This window comes from Vipera berus (assembly GCF_964194415.1).
Source record: "Vipera berus genome assembly, chromosome: 4".
Lineage (NCBI taxonomy): Eukaryota > Metazoa > Chordata > Lepidosauria > Squamata > Viperidae > Vipera > Vipera berus.
The window spans coordinates 58331520-58354201 of record NC_138206.1 but is presented as its reverse complement, the minus strand read 5'-3'; the positions used below and the strand labels follow the sequence as shown (position 1 = coordinate 58354201).

The window sequence follows — 22682 nt, the reverse complement described above, 5'->3', positions numbered from 1 at the left end:
ATTAAAAAATATTTTTTAGCCATATTCTCAAATTTACATTCAACATTCTAAGCAACTTTGGTAAGCATTTTTGTTGTCTTTAAATTATGTAAATATATCATCAAATGAAATCCAGCCAATCTTGGCTTAAAGGTAAAGGTTGTCCCGCACATGCGTGCTAGTCATTTCCGACTCTAGGGGCCGGTGCTCATCTCCGTTTCAAAGCCAAAGAGCCAGTGCTTGTCCCAGGACGTCTCCGTGGTCATGTGGCCGGCATGACTAGACACCAAAGGCGCACGGAACGCTGTTACCTTCCCACCATAGTGGTCCCTATTTTTCTACTTGCATTTTCACGTGCTTTCGAACTGCTAGGTTGGCAGAAGCTGGGACGAGTAACAGGCGCTCACTCTGTTACGCGGCACTCGGGATTCGACCCACCAAACTGCCTACCTTCTGATCGACAAGCTCAGCGTCCTAACCCACTGAGCCACCGCGTCCCTAATCTTGGTTTATGCCCCCCCCAATAAAATTGAACCTAATTAGTACTTCGATGGGAGACCCAATCTAAATTACTTGTCCCGTCCACGTTTCTTTCCAGTATCAGTAATTGTCGCAACAGGCCCATCATCCTGACATAAGTCCTCGTCTAAGATATTCTTTCCACAATTCATCACAGACTTAATTCACCGCTTTAAATAATATAAGCATTTTAAAGGATGGGAATCAAACCTTTTTTATTGGAACGGGTTTTTTTAAAAAAAATAAACGGTAGGATAAAGAAGGAATAAATCAGAAAGGGCATAAACGGAAAGGAGGCCCCTGAAACGAACCCCCTATTCTGGGGCTGACGGAAAAACCTTCTGCTCAGGGCGAGCTATCCCAGGGCGAAAGGCAGCGAGGCCGTGCGCGGAGTACTCCGACACGGTAACACCAGGCGCATGCGTGAAACATTTCCCAGTAGCCCCACCTTTCTGTGCCGATTGGTCGTAGGCAGTCGATCATTTCACGGGTGGTGGCACGGGAGATATTTCCGTCGCGGACCTATGACGTATTAGGTGGGTGCCGAGGGATCCGGCGGTCGGCCGGGCCGGGCAGGTTGGGAGAGATGGCGGAGTATCTGGCCTCCATCTTCGGTACCGAAAAAGACAAGTAAGTGCGTTTGTTTCCCCCCCCCACACTCCGAGGTCCCCGAAGCGCCTGCGATTTAGGACCACGAGGCTTGTGACAGCTCTGTGGCAGAGACCATTTACAAGCAATGGATTCCCACGAGGAGCTCTTATTCTTTCTCTCGGTCTGAGATTCGCGCGTGCGCGCTCTTCAGCTCTGGGAACCCGAAGCGCGCGAAACCGCCAGCTCTTTCGCAACTTGCTGTTGCTTGAACGCCTCGTGCAGCCTGGAGCGGCGCTTGAGATGGCAATTCAGAAGCGCGCGCTCGCGGAGGGGGGTGGGTGGGGAGCCTCTTTCTGGAGGAGGAGCGCGTGGCGTACTCGCCCGCGCGCGCTCTTCCGGAAGAGCCACCGATGGCGGGCTGCGGACGGCGAGGGGCTTCCTCAGTCCGCTTGTCCTCTTTGCTTTCCCGTTACCCCAACGGTCCTTTTTTTTATGGCGGCGGAAGCGCACGTGAGAAGGCTTTGCCGGAAAGAAGACTTGCAGGCTTCAGGCGGCTCTTCTCAGCATTTTCACTGCAAATAGTTCGGGCGGGAAGTCTTCGCATACATCTAAAGCCCTTGTTGCCATCAATCCTGGGGGGGGCATCACCTTTTAGCCGGGCATCACCTCTCAGTTCGGCTGAAGACATTTAAGGAAAGAGGGATTGAAAAGTTTCGCCTGGCCACCACATTTTTATTCTTGATAATGCAAAGTGAACACTTGAAATCCTGGCTTGTTAAAACTATGCTATGCACTTTTTATTTATTTGTGGGGGGGGGGGGTTTCTGTCCTTTACTCCCCCAATATCAAATATCCCTGAGATCAACACATAAAATTGATACATCGCAAGAAAACCACTAACAGTTATTTGTAATTCAAGCAATAATTATCACAGTTCCATTATATTTACCTTCCTGACCTCTAGAAAAGGTGCCATCCAGGAGCTGACTGTTCCAGAATGACATCCCGGTGATAAAAAAAATAGTTATTTTAAATCCACCTGCACCACATCACATAATGGACAAGAATCTTCAATATTCCCTCTTAAGACAAATGGACCAGATCAGTTGTTTTTATTTGAAAAAGATAAGCCTTGGAAAAATATAGAAGCCAAACAATAAACAGGTTTATAGGTTAAAATCATCTCTCTAAATTGTACTTGGAAACCTATTGGGAGATTTCAGTGCCTGCAAATGAGCACTACACAGCTGGAGTAAGTTATCTGCCAGCAGATTGGTTGATCTGCCTTTTGATCAGTTGCATTTTCTGGTTAGCTTTAAAAGACAGCTCCATGAAGAGCATATTCAAGTAAACTCTTCTGGAGGTAATAAATGGATCAGTTACTGTCACCAGGGCCTCCCATTTCTCATTAAGCAAAGCTGGAGAGGCTTCTGACTGGCTGCCAGATGCCGACTTGTCTCTACGTCAAACTGATGGGCCGGATGTGTCATGTGCAGGCCACGCCCACCCCAGCTCCTCAAAGGCAAAAATCATGATAGATCCAGTTTGACACCTGTGCTCTATGTAATGCTCTTCATGCTGTTACAGCCTCATTACATTTTCTATAGTCTTCCCTATATGGCAGTAGTTGTTGAAAACAGAGATCCAGGAATGTCTCTTCATTGCCATCTCCCCTTTAGAAGAGCTTATTGTATACCAGGTCCAGTTATTCATACCCCAACCCTTATGGCTTGGAAAAGCCATAGGATATGAATCGCCCAGCAACTGGTGGAGCTCATATGACCAAAATGAATCCTAGGCAACATATTGCAGAATTTATCCCAGTTACTTTTTCAGACCCCATCCATGCAAAGTTCAAACCTGAGAGAATGTGAGCAAGTTTATCAGCAAAACGTGACAAAACATTATACAGTGGCCTGTGGAAAGAGCTTTCTTGTTTTTTTCCAAAAGGGAATGATTCACTAAACAAGGCTTCTAGGGCATATTCCGCAAATGCAATAAAGGCAGCAAAATATGCTTTTTATACTTGTGTTCATACGTATGTTTGGTCAAGTTCTAGTCTTCCACCACTGGTCTTCCAGCGGTTTCTGTTGATTTATTTCCTACAGCTCCCTGATAATCTAGGAGATTGGTATAAAGGGGAAATTCCTCACCAAATGAAATTGATAACAGAGGCTTGAATATTTAAAATGTTTCCTAATATTACCTAGTTTTAATTTGCAAGATGGTACTGTCCATATTTATTGTCCTAAAATGCTTCATTTGGCTTTCCTGTTATATTTAACAACAGGGAAATAACTTGCATGGGTTCAGGAAATTAGCATGAAATATTTCCACATAATGTACACTCAATTTTTTTTCTACTTTATATATTCTGAGACCCTCAGGATCAAATTTGAAATAGCAAGATTCCTCTATAGATCGTCATCGATTTAAATTGTGGTATAGATAAAGCATATCTAAATTACATCCCAGTTCAACCATATAGTATTTGGGAATAAGCTTAGCTTTGTTTGTGGAACTTTCAAGGAAACCAACCTAAGATTAGTTTGTTAAAATGAGGCAATACCTTTTGAGAAGTGCTGCAGCACAATTTATGAAGTCTTTTACATATTTTGTTTATATTCTGCCTTTATTATTTTTAATAAGTAAATCAAGGCAGTGAACATATTTATATTCCTTCCTCTTATTTTCCCTACCACAACAACTCTTGGTTGGGCTGAGAAAGAGTGACTGGCCCAAAGTCATCCAGGCTTTCATGCCTAAGGCAGGACTAAAGCTCATCGTCTTCTGGTTTTTAGCCTGAAAATGTCCTGTCTACTTGATAAGATAACCTTTATTGTCATTTTTTTTACTGTGGGCATACTGGCACACATTAAAATGATTTGATTTGTTATTTATTTACTATTTCTATGCATACTGATTTTACTGATCACTAATTTTAAAGAAAAATTCTCCATTTTTGTTTGATTTCAGGGTCAACTGTTCTTTTTATTTCAAAATTGGAGCATGTCGCCATGGAGATCGATGTTCTCGATTGCACAATAAACCAACATTTAGTCAGGTTTGTGTATTTTCTTTTTACAGTTCCTCACATATCTTTTTATATGTGACTTTTAAAACTTAAGATTTGTAAAAAAAAATTCCTAATTTGCTGAAAGTTTTTTTTAATAGAAACGTTCACAAGTTATCTTTTCTAAAACCTGCCCTTTTAAATTATTTTATTCTGTGCCATTAAAAATAATACTTATTTGAATGTGATTTGTTAAAAGTCAGCCAGTGATAACCTTTTGGGTCGTATTTGCCATAGTAAATAAATACTTTTTTTAATTGAAGAAATCTAATTTGACCAAAACCACCTTTGATCATTTTCCTGATAAGTAGTTCTGTGAAATTGCAAATACATGCAAATTTCTGCTCTTTAAAAAAAGCTGGCATGAAAATATATCATCTTTATGTGAAATAATAATAGGCCTTGCTGAATGGTTTTTTATATAGCACAACATAGATTTCAGTTTTTCATTTCGTGCTAACAGCAGTCTAGTCATTTTTAATGTCATTAACATAGGTAATATTTTTACATCCCAATAAGTCAAAATCAAATATATCATGTAGTTTAGGACAGTCCAGTCCAAGGGTACGCAGTCTAGTGCTCTCCAGGTTCAGCTTTAATCAGTTCCACTATAATAGCCATGATGAGATTGTAGGCATTGTAATATCCAAACTCTGAAATGTAGAACATCTGTTCTGAGCTAGTTGTGAACTATCAAAATAGCTTTGTTACTAGGAGTACACAAATCCTCTAATGCACACTTTGTCTTATTTTATTAAATAGCAAATTGTTTTTAATGTAAGAATTTCCATATATTTCAGCTTTTTATCTTTTAAAAATGCTTAGCGTTAAAATAATAAACATTGTTATGAAAATAAGACATCAGCTACTTGCGATGCAGAAATTGCCACACTTAAGCACTGGTTACTAAAACTAACTAGGATAGAAGTTGAGAGTGCCGTGTTTTTGCTTTCTCCCCTCCTTTCCCCATGTGTTTGTGAACCAATGACACCAAAGATATAGGGAAAATATTTCTGCTCCCAATTGGATAATTTTGCTCATGAATAGTGTATAGATCACGAGTGTCAAACTCAATCGCGTCACTTGACGTATTATGAGGTTTTTGCCTTTATGGAGCCTGGGTGCTGCCAGTTTGACACCCCTGTATAGATAAATGACTAGAAAAATCTTTCCTGTTAGTACTGCATTCTTAGTATCTCATTAAGTTTACAAGTAGGTACTCATTGCTGTTTACTGTTTTTATATTCTATTCATAGACAACAACATCTACTCAGCTTTCAACTAAAATTCTAACATTGCTTCAATATGTTTTTCAATATTCCAGTCTAGTTTGTATTCCCAGTTAGTCTGTTAATCAAGTGTTAACAAAGCCAATCTGCTTAGCTTCCAACCAAGGCGAGATTATTAGGTGTTGTTAAAACTTTTGCCAATGAGACACTGGGTGCTAATTTAACAGAAATATCTAGCCAAAAGATTCAATGTATATATGTGCAGCTACATGATAGTTCTTCAGATTACCTGGCAATAAATTGATTAGTAAGTGCTAACATTTTAAATTTTACCTGAACAAATGAGAGGCTGTTTGCAGATGACATCTCACTAGCATAACATGATCATAATAATTGGTCCTTGTTAACAATCTTGCTGCCTTATTTATACCTTGTCTATCTACCAGTAGGACATTAAGAACATTAGAATGTAAAATAAGATATAAACAACATCATTTAAACAGTAAAAAAATATTAGTGCTTAGCTAAAGGCTAAGGCTTAGCTAAAGAAGATCTTGATTCCTTTCCTGAAAACTGAAATAATTGAGAGGAGTCTACAGAGAACTCCAAACAAAACTCACTGTTTAATCTAGGACAGGGGTCGGCAACCTAAAAAAGAAAAAGAGCCACTGGGAACCGGTTCCATCACAAATTAAAAAAAGAGGGAGCCGCGTGCGTGTGTCCATGCACGCGCATGCACAAAAAGGTTTTTTGCGCATGCGCGGACGCACGCGGCTGCCATTTTTTAAAAAATGAGATGGAACCGGTTCCCGGTTGCCCGACGGCGACGGCCCGTCTGCAAAGCTGCCGCTTTCGGCAGCTTTGCAGACGGGCCGTGGCAGCTTCCTCAAAGAGCGGCGCCCCTGCCCATTCCGAGAGGTGCGCGCGCACCTCTCCGAACGACCGGAGGTGCGCGCGTACCTCCGCACGAATGGGCAGCGGTGCCGCTCTTTGAGGAAGCTGCCGCGGCCCGTCTGCTAAGCTGCCGCTTTCGGCAGCTTCAGAGACGGGCCGCGGCAGCTTCCTGAAAGAGCGGCACCGCTGCCCCTTCACGCGGAGGTACGCGCGCACCTCCCCAAAGGTTTTGGGAGGTGCGCGCGCAACTCCGGTTGTTCGGAGAGGTGCACGCGCACCTCTCGGAATGGGCAGGGGCGCCGCTCTTTCAGGAAGCTGCCGCGGCCTGTCTGCTAAGCTGCCGCTTTCGGCAGCTTCAGAGACGGGCCGCGGCAGCTTCCTGAAAGAGCGGCACCGCTGCCCCTTCGCACGGAGGTACGCGCGCACCTCCCCAAAGGTTTGGGGAGGTGCGCGCGCAACTCCGGTCGTTCGGAGAGGTGCGCGCGCACCTCTCGAAATGGGCAGGGGCGCCGCTCTTTCAGGAAGCTGCCGCGGCCCGTCTGCTAAGCTGCCGCTTTCGGCAGCTTCAGAGACGGGCCGCGGCAGCTTCCTGAAAGAGCGGCACCGCTGCCCCTTCGCGCGGAGGTACGCGCGCACCTCCCCAAAGGTTTGGGGAGGTGCGTGCGCAACTCCGGTCGTTCGGAGAGGTGCACGCGCACCTCTCGGAATGGGCAGGGGCGCCGCTCTTTCAGGAAGCTGCCGCGGCCCGTCTGCTAAGCTGCCGCTTTCGGCAGCTTCAGAGACGGGCCGCGGCAGCTTCCTGAAAGAGCGGCACCGCTGCCCCTTCGCGCGGAGGTACGCGCGCACCTCCCCAAAGGTTTGGGGAGGTGCGCGCGCACCTCCGCCCATTCGGGGAGGTGCGCGTGCACCTCTCCAAACGGGCGGTGCCACTCTCCATTTGGAGAGGTGCGCGCGCACCGGGCGGCTGGGAGCCGCAAGAGACGGCTCAAAGAGCCGCATGCGGCTCCGGAGCCGCAGGTTGCCGACCTGTGATCTAGGAACAATATAGCAAATGTTGTTGTTCTTTAATGGGCCTTTGAAAGCATGGAGAGGCCACCCCACTCCACCTCTGGCAATGGGGAAAAAGTCGCAATACGTCATGATATATCACGTGATGCGGCGAATTTGACACCCTTGTTGTAGAGGATTTCCCTTGTAGCTTTAATATCCATATAGGTTCATAACTACTTTAGTTTCGGAATACTTGACAGAAATATATTTTTTGTTTTCCAACTATGATCTGTTGTAGTGCTTTTTACACAAGCTAGAACCTCTTGTTGGCTGCCTTGTGACTCACTACATTATTTGTTATGGGAAAAATTTGTTTTGTGGTCATTGTTTTTGGTACTCATTGCAGCTCCCAGAACCAATTAAAAATGAGTACCGAGGTATCACTGTATATTACCAGTAGCTAGGTTTCTGATGTCACACCTATCTCATAAATACATTAAAAGGTCAATTAGCCTGAATTGAGAATGATAAAATATGGAGTAATTTAATTTAATTTGAATTACTCTGTCCTGTCTGTTTTCCAATATTCTGTGACAAGTTAGATACTTAACAAACAATAGATATAGGTTATATTATTATGGTTAATGCTGAGGTACATTACTAAAGAACGTGATTTTTAAGAAATTTGCAGGTTCATGCCAGCTTGCATAAAAACAGTTTTAGCAGATAGAATCAATTATTAGCACAGAAACAATAATTGATAAAAGAATTATTTTACTGCAGCTAAGGACTACAGGTTAACACTGGCTGGTTTTATAAAAATAAATATGCTCTGGAAACAAATTTGTAAATATAGTGGTTTATATCAGTTCAAATAAAAGCTCATGTAAACTAACATTTTTATTTAAGTAACATTGAGCAACTTAAACTAATATGGACAATTCAATTCTCAGATATTAGATTACTAACTTAAACATGGTTTGTTTTTTCAGACAACTTGATATTAAGAAGAACGGTACAAATGTAAGGTTTCAAGTCTGCCTGGGCAAATTCTTCAAGTAGAAAAGTACAAAGACTGAAAGGAAAATCTTTCTTTAAAGATCTGCAAAAAGTGAACATTTAGAAACTCATATTATTTAAACAGAAACTCCACCAAGAAAAGTCTTGATAAGACTGGAGACTGTGTGGCAATCATCTTGATATATTGACATATATTAAGCAGTCATTTTTTATCTAAACTGAATGGATTTAACTTTAAATGATGTTCACAGATTGGCTGATGAGTTACAAAAATACTGTATTACTAACTCCACTTCTAGATGTGAGCTAAGTAGTTGCTTCTTGGTGAAATTAGTCACTGTTTTCATAATATGAATGCTTGAATGGTATTTTAAAAACATGGTGCAAATACAAAAGAAAATAGCCTACAACTTGAGAAAAATATTAAGCAATTCACAAAAAGTTGTCTCTTTGCAATTGTCTATTATATGCACAGCAGCCAGTAGAATTCCCCTTTTTATTTTTTTTTTCCCCGCAGACCATCTTGATTCAAAACATCTATCGTAATCCCCAAAACAGTGCACAGACGGCTGACGGCTCACACTGTAAGTCCCACAGTTGGAGAAATTTTTTTTAAGAATGGTGTTAAAAGAGCCCATTCCTAAATATGAGAAAATCATGTTGGCTTCTGAGCTGCTGACATAAAGCTGTTGCAAACAGGACAAGTGATGGAACTCTTAACATAATGATCAAGAATTTGTTAAATGCCTAGGTGTATGCAAAAAAGAATGGTCTTTAACAAACAAATTGATTAGAATTTTATTTTCTTTAGGAGAATGTGAAACATTGCTTTTGTATTGTTAAGAATAAGCATTAGGCATTTATCAAACGTCTTGGTCTTTTTGTCTGAATTTTTTTTTTTTTTTTGCATTAACGGTAAGTGAAACTTAGAATTTGTTTCACCTTAACGCTCTTAGACAATAGAGATTTCAGGACAACCTTACTATTGTCTGTTAAGGCAACTAGTATCAGACATTTTTAACATGATTTTATGGCATCAAGGATCAATTATTAAAATAGAATTGTTGCATTTGAAATTAATACAATAGTAAAGTGTTGTGAGATCTCTATTTTTTAATGTTAGGGTGGTTCAAAAGGGACACATATTTTTCTCGTGGGAGAAAATAACATTCTCTCTTTCAGCACTGAGACTCAACTAAAAGTGATCACCAGACGGAAATCAGTTTGTTAAACTTATTTTCCATAATATAAAGTTGTTGCGTTTTGTATTTCAGACCATTGCCCTCTTGAACATTTACCGTAACCCTCAAAACTCTTCCCAGTCTGCTGACGGTTTGCGCTGTAAGTTCATACAAGTTCCTTCACTGGTTCCCTGGACTTGATTGTCAGAGCTCAGTGTCAACTGAAGCTGGTCTACCATTTTTAGTTTTAACGAAGCAAACTGGCCACATTTTATAAAATGTGTCTGAAAATTTTTGTCCTCAAAACCCAGCCTCCCATCCCAAATTTTGGCTACCCACCCGTTTTATATATACATATATATATATTGTTTTTTTAAGCAACAATTTAAAAGCCTTGAGTCATTGTTCTGCTTCTCGGTCCTTGCCCCTAGCACCATTTTTTTCAGTATATTTTTAATATTTTGCTGTTACTCAGTGATAATATCAACAGCATGTAATTTAATTTAAAATGTTCCATCTATATTTAGATGCTTAAATCACTTTAATTTGACCTCTCTGTGTAGGTACACTTAAAATTTATTTAATTTCAAAACTGAAATTTAGTAAATGGGAAAATGTGGAAATTAATTTGAACTAACTGAATACCTATGTAGTTATAAATTATGAAAATCTTATTTGTCTACTGTACACCAGTAGAAATAAATAATTTAAAAGGGTAAATAATTGAGCCAGTCTGTGATTTGCTCTTGAAGCAGTTAAACAATGCAATGATCAAGAATTAATAGTTAAGCACAATCTGCTAATTATGGTGCTGTCTCCATTTCCCGCTGCTAAATAATATGCAGTGATATGTCATTATCTGAGCACGTATTAAAATTTCCTTCCGCCTGAAAATTAATTCGTATATAAGCTATATGGTTTGCTGTGAAATTGTTACAATTTTATTGGCCCAAAATCTGCTAGCTGAACATTCAGCAGCAGGTATATTTCAAAATAATGTAATAAACATTCAAATAATAGTTTTTAAAATTTAGTGTTATTAGAATAATAATCAACAGCATTTTGCTGTTAAGGAGTTGCATGGTTTGTTACAAGACAGTTTGGTTATTAAATGTTTACATTGTTTAACTACTGTGCTCCCCTTTGCTGTAATACAATAGCATCAGTAGCATCTAGTAATAGTACTCTGATGTTATATTCATTTAGTCCAGAGTACTATTTTGTAATTTGATTTGCTTAGGATTGTCTTTTACAGGAAAATACTTTTATTAAATTTAGGAAAGTCACATATGGCAACAATTGATGTACTGACAGAATCTGAGCAAATAGCCATTAATTTATATATAGATAGCATATTTCGGAACTTTGCTGTGACTTTTTAATGCATTTTAAAACCTCGTAAAAGATTTAAATGATTATATATATTAGTGTTTAGTATCCAATTATATGTGTGTTGTTTAAATATAAATGTAGCCATTAGCCAGTTTTTCTGAACTGGGTGTCATACATATATATTGGACAATAGTTTCCATAATCTCAGTGTACCGTTAGCAATTAGTTATACCACCATATATCTTGAAAGCACTGTGCTGTTTGTTATATATTGCTGTTATCTTTATTGAAATAGATTTAAAGTGGATCATAATTTTTAACAAAATGTTTGGGAAACAACGACTTGAATTTTCCCAGACATTATTATTTCAGACACTTGTTTGTAAAGCTTGCTTATTTGAAAGTATAAATTGCTTTCAGTGAACTAGAATCTTTTAAGCTATTCCATTATACTTAAAAGTTTTGTATTAAATGAATATAAACAGCATTAATACATGTTTAGTAAAGGACTGTAAAGGCATCAATTTTTGCCATACTCTTTAGTTTGAATTAAGTATATTTAAAACATTTGCTTTTAATAGGTGACCTAATTGCCTATAAAGTTTTCAACTTAAGGCATGGAAATAATACTGCACGGCTTGCTTTAACTGTTATGAAATTTGCAAGATATTTGGAACAAAATTCCTCCTCCAGTCAGTAAATACAATTAAAATGGAGGGCTTATGGAAGGAATGTCATATATGTTGTGTTAATAGCTGTGTTCAGTTGTATGGATTGTGAGCAGTTTTAGTTATACCACCCCAAAAAATTAATATTTGCTTTTAGGAATAGTAATTTTAACATGACATTCACTTAAAATATTTAATGTCATTTCTTATTTAGTCCTAGAAATTATATTTCAAAGATTCTTACAAAAACTGTAATGTTGGAGTATTAAATATCAGATTAGTTTCCTTAGTTATCATTCAGTCTCTCATGAAAGTGTGTGTTTGGGTTGTTGATTGAAACTATAAAAATTGCTGTTTTTTTTTAGGGACTTGCAGAACTGCTCATGGTCTACATCTAATTTTTAGCTAAATTATATATTTTTTACTCCAGTAGACGGCTTCTACTGTCATTTCACTAAAAATTATAAACAATATACTCAAAAGACCTTTGTATTGTTACAGTGCAAAACAAGTTCTAATTAATGTGACTTGATATTTACAGGTGCTGTGAGTGATGTTGAAATGCAGGAACATTATGATGAATTCTTTGAGGTATGTTATACTGAACAAAGCTTTGGACATTTTTGTAAATGTGAACATCAAGAACTACTTTACTGTAGTTAAAGCTACACTTTCTGATGTTTATAATGGAGTAAAATATTTTAAAAGGCTAAATTTCTGCCCAGTGCTTTTTAGGCTACATGTTGTATGCAAACCTGACTAAGTGATTAAATTTGAATTTATTATGGTTGATCACATAGCCAGATGTGTAAACTAGATTTGGCACCCATTGAATAATTCCCAAAAACCTGGAATAGGCAAATGTTACTGTTTGATGGCATTAAAGGTATCATTGCAGGATGTAAGCTCTTCCATGTAAAGCTGCCTTTTGAGATTATTATTATTTGCAAGCCACCAAAGCCATTTGGTAACTGATGGAAAAAATATAAAGTTTAAATAAAATAATTATTGTGATGGCTTTATGTATTTAATTCTTTTCTTTTTGTGTCTTATTGAAAATAATTCAGTGACGACAAGCTTTTTGTCTATCTAGGAGGTCTTCACAGAAATGGAAGAAAAATATGGTGAAGTAGAAGAGATGAATGTCTGTGATAACCTTGGAGATCATTTGGTTGGAAACGTATATGTAAAGGTAAAATGTAGAAATAAATATAGATATAGATTAAAAAGGCATACTAAATGGAGTATGTGATTTATTTTGAACCTAAACCATGCTGCGTTCTGCTGGACACCCTGTCGAACTATTGCAGATGAGACCATGATTGGTCAGAAGAAAAATGTAGGATGTTTTTGTTATTTCAAGTCTAGAACAAAATCCAGAAAGATTGCAGTGTTTTACAGGAAGTTGGAGAAAGTCTGTTGCACATTGTCCCTTTTCAGCAGCATAGAATATCCCACTACCAGTTTCCCAATGCTTTCCATTCCTCCACTCCTAAATGCCCTCGGCCATCAATGTTCCTGAGAATTTTTTCCCCACTTATCTCTACTGCCCTGAAAATATTTCTGTCTCATTTTAATCTGTGTCTGGAACAAAACAATTTATTTTTTTATCTGAACCAAATCCATATTTAGGCACAAGCCACCCTAAAATAGCTATTCTATGCATATTCCTAATCTACATGATCGACAGGTAAATATCCATGCCTGTTGGTTAAAATGTAAATATCAATGAAATAATTACAAAGTGTGAGACAATGTGCACAAGACAGATGGAAAAACGATCTTCAGAGGGCCTGTGAAGGATTGATTGTATTGCCAGTGATTCTCAAACTGGATGGTGAGGGATAAGACCAACGCAGAGATGGCTGGCATTAAGAAAAAGTCTGGTCAAGCTTGTTCAAGCAGTGGGAACTCTGTCGGAAATTGTTCAAGGTTTTGCTTTTTGTCTCCACAATTTTGCTGTGCCAAAAATTTGACAAACCCTGTGATTTAAAAATTATCGGATAATTCTGTCCTTCTGACACGTATTTTTGCTCAACTGTAACATTAATGAATTCATTAATTTTATTCATAGCACAGGCAGGGGGGGCACACAAATTTAGTTTTCAGAAATTGCAGTACCACAAAGTTTGAGAGTTACTAGCATAGTCAGTACATTTCAGGACCTAAGTCCTTTATCAAGAATGCAAAAGGCTCCATTTCTTTCTCTGGATGTGTTTTCACTGCCTTTTATAAAGAACTTGGAATCTGAATTACATTAAATTAAACAGTAAGAAAGTATTGTTTAAGTATTTTGGGATCACTTTTCTGTCAAGTACAGTAAATTTTCTAAGCACATAAAAATACGTTTTCACAGTAACATGTCTTAACTATAGGCAAAGTCCACTATAAATGACTGATACGTTGCGCATCAAGTTTTTCTTACAAATTGTCTTCTGAAGAAAATGTTTTCTAAATTCTGGTTAGAATACAGAAAAATTCTAGATTGATTAGGTTCCAATGAAATTTTGTCTTGCTAACACTGTTGAAACTAAGTAAGCAAAATGAATAATATTCTGTGATATTTGAAACTTTAGTTCTATTAAAACTTGATGCTATTAAAAGGTTATATAGTTTCTAAAACAGCAATTTCTGACATTCATTCAAAAAGAATTTTATTAAAATCTTATTGCAATAGACAGTTAGATTAGAAAAAGTTATTTCCCTCTTTCCCTTTTGAAACCTCTGTAGTTTGAGCTAATTTTCACGCTCCCTTCTCTTATTTGAATTTTTATTATTAGTCACAAAATATTGTCAGGCAGCTTTAACATGGCACTTTACATGTATAGAACTGATTTTTATAATGATAAGTTGGCATTCTTTTTTAATTCATACTGAGGCTAGATTTTTAAAATGTTTTTGAAAACTTCTATTTTGTTAATGGAAAAATATTAATATTCTGCTATTATGTGGCTAAAGCAAGGAGCAAATGAAAATCAAGATAACAAAACAAGGAGGAAAATTACTTAATGTAAACTTCACCATCAGAAAGTTGTCCTAGAAACTATAAAATAAGCTGCTATTGAAGAGTATGTCAGCTGCAGAGAAGGGCCTCTTTTTCATCCTAAATCTTTGCAACACGCACACAATCTACTGCGAGTCCCTTGGCGATCAAACCGGTCAGTCCTAGAGGAGATCAACCCTGACTGCTCTTTAGAAGGCCAGATCCTGAAGCTGAAACTCAAATACTTTGGCCACCTAATGAGAAGGAAGACTTACTGGAGAAGAGCCTAATGCTAGGAAAGGTTGAGGGCAAGAGAAGAAGGGGACGACAGAGAATGAGGTGGCTGGATGGAGTCACTGAAGCAGTAGGCGTGAGCCAAAATGGACTCCAGAAGATGGTAGAGGACAGGAAGGCCTGGAGGAACATTGTCCATAGGGTCGCGATGGGTCAGACACGACTTTGCAGCTAACAACAACAAATACAGTATTGGCAAAATGATATTGATTTATTTTATTTTTCGTTTTGAAAATGGTGTTTTTATGGTTGGCTTAAATATATTAGAAATAAATACATGCTTTTCCAGTTTCTCATAATATTGGAAAATACAGGTGTTAGGCATTCCAGAGGAAATCTGGAATGTGTTTGATTCTAATTATTATTTAACTCTTATCAGTTTAATATATCAATTTAATATATGATATTGTTATAATGACTATATCTAGATGGTTTTCAGGAAGTTATATCAAATATTTCTAAATGAACATTAATTAATAAGAGGAATGGGGAAGATGTGCTGACCTTGCTCCCAGTATCATTCCCCCTTCCATAAATGACATTACTTTAAAACAGGGCTTTTCAACCTTTTCACCCATTGTACCACTTTTAGGATATTGCAATATCTTGAGTACCCACCAGTCGCCTGACCAAAAAAAAAGGAAAAAAATGATGAAGTACAGGTAGTCCTCGACTTACAACAGTTCGCTTAGTGACTGTTTGAAGTTAGAATGGCACTGAAAAAAGTGCCCCCCAAGCCACAGCTGAGCAAGACACCTGCCTGCCCGCCCCGCGGCGCTCTTCCTCCTGTCCGAGGTTTTCATTGTTGTGAGCATTTTTGTTGAGGATTGGCAGCGGGGGTGGGGTGGGGGTGTTTGGTTTTTATTCCCCCCCGCTGGGTGGTTGCAACAGGTTTTGGTCACTTCACATGACCCTGGGACACCGTGACCGTCATAAATATGAATCAGTTGCCAAGCATCTGAATGTAAATCACAAGACCCTGGAGATGCTGCAACATTCCAGCTGATTGGCTCGCTCAGAAGCGCCAGGATTAGCCCCGGGCTCCAGCTGGAGCCTGGCGCTGATCCTGGTGCTTCCACTGAGCCCTGACAGCCCCGAAGAAGCGCTGATCCTGGCGCTTTAACTGAGCCCTGCAGCTCCAGCCATCTCTCCCTCAGGTTTGTGTGGCGTTACCACCGGTTCAGCTCATTCCCCTCCCCCGCTACATTTCTAGGATGGTCGCGTACCATCTGCCAGGTGTCAATGTACCACAGGTGGTATCCTTACCACTGGTTGAAAAGCCCTGCTTTAAAAGAGCCAAGGTTCTTGTGTTCACGTAGCTATACTCTTTCAGATCCTTACTATTAAATATCCAGGATCAAGGCCCAAAGCGGCAGGGTCAATTTGTAATCCCATCTAGTCACAAAGCTCAGAGCAATACAACTTGAAATGGCTAAATTCTGCCAGAATACTTTTCCTTTTTCTGAGAGACAAAAGTCTGGAACCTAGTTTTATAGGAGTATGCAAAATGCTTTGTCTAAATATTCCAGGCATGAAACTTAATAAAACATTCTTATCCAAATTATTATTTTAACATACACAATATATGGAAACAACATTGGATATAAAATCCCCCCCCAAAAAAAAATGTGGTTTCCCTTGCATCTTGGAAATGCCACCTGGATTTGAGCAGCCCCTGCAATATGGACAATACTGCACTGAATTGGCACTGGACATGGTAGATATGCAGAAGGGTGGGACAAAATACCATCACCAATTTGTGACTGCGGGCTGAAAAACTATTCAACGTATAGTCACAGAGTGCCAAAGTAGAGCCTATAATGGAGACTGTTGATTTCTTACCTGTGACAAATGAAGCAAACATTATATCTAATCTGGACATGTTTATAATATTTTAGATTAAATATTTCCTATTTTGTATTTCTATCTCTTGTATTTTTATTGAAATGTGATGTGAATGTGCCATGTGATAAATAATAATCAGGAAACAGTGGTACTGTGGCTTTGAAACACTTCCAGAATGTTTGGCAAAGCTCATTTCATGCTCAAAACATTCTGAAACAAATATTTTGCTTATTTTTTTGCTTGGAATATTTTCCCTTTGATTCAGTTCAATTAAACAGAACCTTTTGTAAAACATTATTTCAGTTTCGACGTGAAGAAGATGCAGAAAAGGCTGTGATTGATCTGAACAATCGGTGGTTTAATGGACAACCAATTCATGCTGAGCTTTCCCCTGTGACAGATTTCAGAGAAGCTTGTTGCCGTCAGTATGAAATGGGGTAATAAATCTGTCTCTATTATTGCTTTATGTCTCTTAGAAATTATCTTATGTGACCAAAGTAATTAATAACATTAGACAAAAAGCTGTAATGTTCTTCATTAATCAGTCTGCATTTATTTCTTTACTCCCAGAGAGTGCACAAGAGGAGGTTTCTGTAACTTTATGCATTTGAAGCCAATTTCTCGAGAATTGCGACGTGAGCTGTACGGCCGCCGCCGCAAGAAGTAAGTATTTCTGAAACTTTGAAAGTATTTTTAAAAAGCATGTTATTTAAAAATAATTTTCAAATTATGCAGAGAGGCAGAAGAAACAATAGATCATATACCCAGTTTGTAAAAGAAAATTGCAGAAACTCATTATGAACAATGACATAACACGGGTTGCCAAAATTAGTTGTTATAACATCTGTAAAAACTATCATGTGCCAGTAATGAAAAATTGACGGGAACATAAGAGCTGAAAAAGTCGTTGAAAATGAGTGGATTGAAATATAGTGGGATTTCCAAATAGAAAATGATAAAATCTTGGCACATAACATACCAGATTTAACTGTGATTGAAAAGAAGAAAGGGTGGATAATTGATGTGGCAATATTGGGATAGTAGAACAGAAAACAAAGAATTGGAGGTCACAAACTATCAAAAACTTGATAGATGAGCAGGGGGTTGGACTAGATGACCTCCAAGATCCCTTCCAACTATTATTATTATTATTATTATTATTATTATTATTATTATTATTATTATTATTATTTATTATTATTATTATTATTTGAAATTCAAAGTTTATGGCATGAACCAGTTGTGGTGATCATTGATACACTGGGTGCCATACCCCAAAATCTCGGGCAGCACTTAGAAGATCTGTACATTAACAAAATGTCAATTACAAAAGGCCATGCTGGTTGGATCCACACATTTACTAGGCCAGTTATTACAACCTAAGTTCTTAGGAAGAACTCAATACTTATGTAGACCAACACATCTAAACAACTGGCAACTGTAATTTTACATGATTATGTACGTAACAATAAATGTATATGCCACCAAATTCCCAATAACTGCGTGGTTTACAACTATTAAAACATTTAAATGTAAGGAACAGTAGAAAACGTGCACATGGCACAAGAAGAACAACTACAAAGAAAATAACTGAAAAGGGAACAGAAGCAAAGAGGTATCCCCTCCAAGGGCCAGGTCTTTAAGGCCCTTAAAAATCCTAGCAGGGTGGGAGCCATTAAAACCTTGGGAGGAATTTCATTCCAAAGAGTAGGCACTGCTGCAGAGAAAGTGTGCTTCTAGGCCTTGACAGTTGGCTAAACAATGTCATCAGTGCACCATTGAATGCACCAGTCGGCAGTTTCTCAAGTAACTATTTATTTATTTATTTGATTTATATACCGCCCTTCTCCCGAAGGACTCAGGGCGGTGTACAGGGCAATAAGAATACAGGATACAGGATACAAGATTTAAAGTTAAATGATTGTGCCCAATGTAGTAAGTTAGTTAAAAATAATGTTAAAACCCCAAACCCATCAGACCAGGCCGGCTTGTTTGAATAGATAACTAGACCCTATGCCATGCAGGTCTTTACTGTATATAAGTAGTTACCAGTACCTTGAACTGCACTCAGAAGTAAACTTGCAACCAATGCACATTGCAAAGCAGAGGTATTGCACGTTGCGGGATGCCCATCATTCATTCCCTGCATTGTGGATCTGCCTCCGGTAGTCTTCAAGGGCTGCCCCATACAGAGCATGTTATAGTAATAAAGCCATGAGGTGAACAGGGCATGATTTGATTGTCTGAAAAGCTCCCCCATTCTTAATGGTGTCTAAGGTATTTCATGCTATACTACAGTTGATAGTGATCACATTTGAATAGAGATTGAATATCAGTAATTCAAAAATATTTTTCTGTTTCAGATTGTCTGATTTAATTTTCTGTTCTCACGGGGTAGGATTCTTTTTTTTTAGCAACAGATTGTTGCTGTAAGTGAATAACTTTTACATGTCCCAAAAAAGATAATTTTTAATAAGTCTTAAATATAAACAAGGTTGAAATAACAAATGAATATTATGGCTCATGATGATGGCTTATAAAGCCCCATTCATGTAGTATATTTAAATATTGCTATTCTCAATCTATTGCATATTGTTTTCTGGTTTCATAAAACTACAATAATAAATAATAAAGGAATTGTTTATATACACATTAGATTGAGCAGCTCTTTTTACATGTTATCTATTTCTATAAAATATTGCTGGGGAAAAATTTAAGGTTGCAAAGCTAGAATTCTGTCATTTCCTTATCAAAGGAAATATGTGTAGTACATATGTAGTGCTGTGATTTGTATGTCCAGCCAGCATCAAATTCCATGCAAACAAAAGTAATCTTGTCTATAGAATATTTAGGGGAAAAAAGTCAGAACAACCATCTGGAAAATCTTTAATCTCGTCTTTCCCAATAAAGTCCAGGTCAGTTTACTGATTTCAATTTTTTCTATTAACTTTATCAGGATACAAATTTTTTTAAAAAAATGAAATTGGTAGAAAAGGGAAGGGGGAATAGTGTAGGGTAAAGGGGGAAAAGAAAGAAAAGCATTGACTTTCAACTCTTTAACGCAGTAGAATAAGATAGTAACATTACAGCCTCAACTTTTTACTTTTACATAAAGTCCAGGGCACTTTAAAGAATTGCCTCTTTATCTAGAATTTGACCTGATGCATGATCTAACTGGCTGCTAAATTAATGGGGATTCCTCAAAGTGGCTGCGGTAAACCAAGCAAATCCATAAGGAGCAAACTGTCTTAGTGGCTCCTACTTCCCTAAGGAGGGTGATTGTGGCAACTAAAAAGTGGCCCGATGTAATATCTTACAGTTGCAGATCACATTGCAATTGTTCCAAAATAAGTACCAGATCAACAATATGGCCTTTTTGTGACTTGGTCCCATGCTGACCTGGGATAAGCCCACAATATTCATGAAATCCCAAGTCAACTCTGACCCCAACCCCAGGGAAGAAAGATTAACATCTCCTCACAGAAACAACCCTGGGGAATCAGCCATAAATCTTTTTAAAAAGTTAAGCAGTTCAAAAGAAGATGTTGAGCAACCAGGCAGGCAATTCAACAGCAATACCCTGTTGAGTCACCTTTCACAAAGAAGGCTTTACATCTTGTTAACCTTTGATGCAGAGCATCTGATACCCATCAAAGTCTCCCAAAGAATTACTGCCAGGATCTTTCTCCTACCTACTTAGTACTCGTGGAGAGTGTAGCACTGGAGGTAGGACCAATTTCAGACGGGGAAAGCCTCTATTCTTGCACAGTCAAGAGTTCAATAATATACTCCAAAAATATGTAGACATAGGTATATATATGTATATATATGTGTATATATGTATATGTATATATATATATAACAGGTGATTTGCATGTGTAATGAGATTGCTGCTATAGGTTATATACAGATGTTGCTGATTTTATAATACAATAAATGGAACATCAGATGCAGACCTAGTGCTTCTGTAGCACAGTCAATCCACCTAGAAGAAGCTTCCCTGTAGTACTCCAGTTCCATAAGATAAAGGGGACTGAAACTACAAGGCACGACTTTTCAGTTATGGAGCTGTAGTTTGGAAGAGCCCCTTTCTGAAAGTTAAAATGGCCCTCCAGAAGGTAGTAAACAGTGTGCTTCTTGAGGACATTGGGAAGTGATTGCGTGCCATTGGAGCATGACTTTCAAAAGTAATATATTTGGTTTTATGTGTGTATTAAATATCTAGGTTGCCTATAAAAGCATATGTGATAAATATATTTATTTTATAATGGGGTATTTTAACTTCTTATTTAATTCTGTTGTAAGCCAGGTAATCTTAACAAATTTAGCAGCATATTCATTTTAAATATATCAAAAAAGCAAGGGGCCTAAGATGTACTGTTGCTACAGGAATCATAATTCATTTAATTCCATTAGGTTTTATTTCTAGGTATTTAAAGCAAAATAGTAAGATTCGTTAATGCTGCCTTGGTGTAATTCCCTAATATAAATATTTCTGACTAGAACTGTCATGACCAATTTTAAACACTATTTATAGCTTCAGACAGAATATTTTTATTTGCACTATCTGCAAAGAGCTGAATGTGAGGATAATCATTTGCTAGCAAAAGGTCATTGATCTCTGCATATTAGTGATTAAGAATACAGGTAAACAGCCTTCAATACTTATGTAATTATATAATGATGGAAATTATATTATGTAGAATCCTTGAATTATATTTAATATTTTGTGAATATAATAATTTGTGAATAGGCCAAAGTGAAATAGTTACACGCTGCTTATTTTTATTTAATAGGCATAGATCAAGGTCAAGGTCTCGTGAACGTCGCTCTAGATCCAGAGATCGTGGTCGTGGAGGAGGAGGAGGAGGAGGAGGTGGTGGTGGTGGTGGTGGAGGAGGAGGAGGAGGAGGAGGGGGCCGAGAACGTGATAGAAGGCGATCAAGAGATCGTGAAAGATCCGGACGATTCTGAGCCATGCCATTTCTACCTTCTCTGTTAGAAAGTGTTGTAGTTGATTGACCAAACAAGTTCATAATGAAACTTTTTTTAAAAGATGGGCTTCTGAATAAAAATTTGTAGTGATACAGTTTTCTTTGTGTAACTGATTTCTTATAGAAAAACTTTTATCAATTTTGACCCTGATGAATGATTGGGGTACTTGCAATATATTGCAGATACCTGATTTTTACATTTAGATATGGATGAAACTATTAATGTGTATAATATTAAAGTATTATATACATTAAAATACAGCTAAGCAGTTTAATTTTTCCCCCTTTTGTTTCTGCTTTCTGCTTATTTAGATTAGCATAGGCACATCTAATCTAAAGTTGTGCAAGAAACATTTCTTTACTCAGTCAAAATGCTTAGTTGCATTAATCTGTATGTTTCTTTGTTACTAAGAAATTTGTGCTCTGTGGATGTGGCATTTACAATAAATCCAATTTTTGACTTAAAAATTTTAAGCCTATTCTCTAAGCATTTCTCAGTAGTTGCTACTTCCGAGTATGCCCCCAGAACAGCCCAATAAAATTTTTAGTTACTGTTACATCATAAGTGCCATAGTAAAGCTAAACTTGTTGGGGTAGGGCAGGGGTAGGCAACCTGGCTCAGGAATTCTGGGAGTTGAAGTCCACGAGTCATAAAAGAGCCGAGGTTGCCTACCCCTGGGGTAGGGTTATCTCATAAAAGGACAGCAAGAAGTTCTGTGTTGCAATTTGGTTGTAAGAGAACTGATGGGGCAAAAGTGACTAGCATTGTTTACAATGTGGGTTCTTAATCCAGATTTACAGTTTAGTAATCAGAGTTACTAGTTCACCCATAACTGATACCATATTTGTATGCCTTTGTTTATTAATTATACAGTATATCAGACATGTCAAACACAAGGCCCGCGGGCCACAAACGGCCCGCCACATGATTGAATCCGGCCCGCACAACTCTCCCAGAAATTACAAAGGTCCGGCCCCCACCACCTTGGCGCCGGCCCGGCTGAGCACTTGCTCAGTAGGAGGCAAGTGCATGTGGGCTGGTGGAACCCAGCACCATTTGCATCTCATTAGTCTTCTGCGGCTCCCCAAA

The 22682-nt window shown here is 38.2% G+C and overlaps 1 protein-coding gene across 7 annotated transcripts; it reads left to right on the top strand.

The window, feature by feature from the left end:
• Positions 1-702: 702 nt before the first annotated feature.
• Positions 703-21685, top strand: U2AF1 (U2 small nuclear RNA auxiliary factor 1). Of its 7 annotated transcripts, none has more exons than XM_081326943.1 (9): positions 703-1128; positions 4066-4153; positions 8813-8879; positions 12018-12067; positions 12570-12668; positions 16902-17035; positions 17169-17261; positions 19442-19513; positions 21395-21685. In XM_081326943.1, exons 1-9 carry the CDS (start codon positions 1085-1087, stop codon positions 21570-21572), a joined length of 825 nt encoding a protein of 274 aa, XP_081183069.1. In that variant the 5' UTR covers positions 703-1084; the 3' UTR covers positions 21573-21685. The 7 variants fall into 7 exon arrangements, with proteins under 7 accessions (XP_081183069.1, XP_081183068.1, XP_081183072.1 ...); XM_081326942.1 differs by lacking the exon at positions 8813-8879 and adding an exon at positions 9570-9636 and having other exon boundaries at positions 968-1128; XM_081326947.1 differs by lacking the exon at positions 703-1128 and adding an exon at positions 9570-9636.
• Positions 21686-22682: the final 997 nt, after the last annotated feature.

Bases quoted from the DNA above. Each gene is read 5' to 3' on its own strand.
- U2AF1 (XM_081326943.1), top strand. From the start codon at position 1,085: ATGGCGGAGTATCTGGCCTCCATCTTCGGTACCGAAAAAGACAA. The intron at 12,068-12,569 runs GTATGTTATACT...TTGTCTATCTAG, and splicing joins ATTATGATGAATTCTTTGAG to GAGGTCTTCACAGAAATGGA. The intron at 17,262-19,441 runs GTAAGTATTTCT...TCTTGTCTATAG, and splicing joins TACGGCCGCCGCCGCAAGAA to AATATTTAGGGGAAAAAAGT.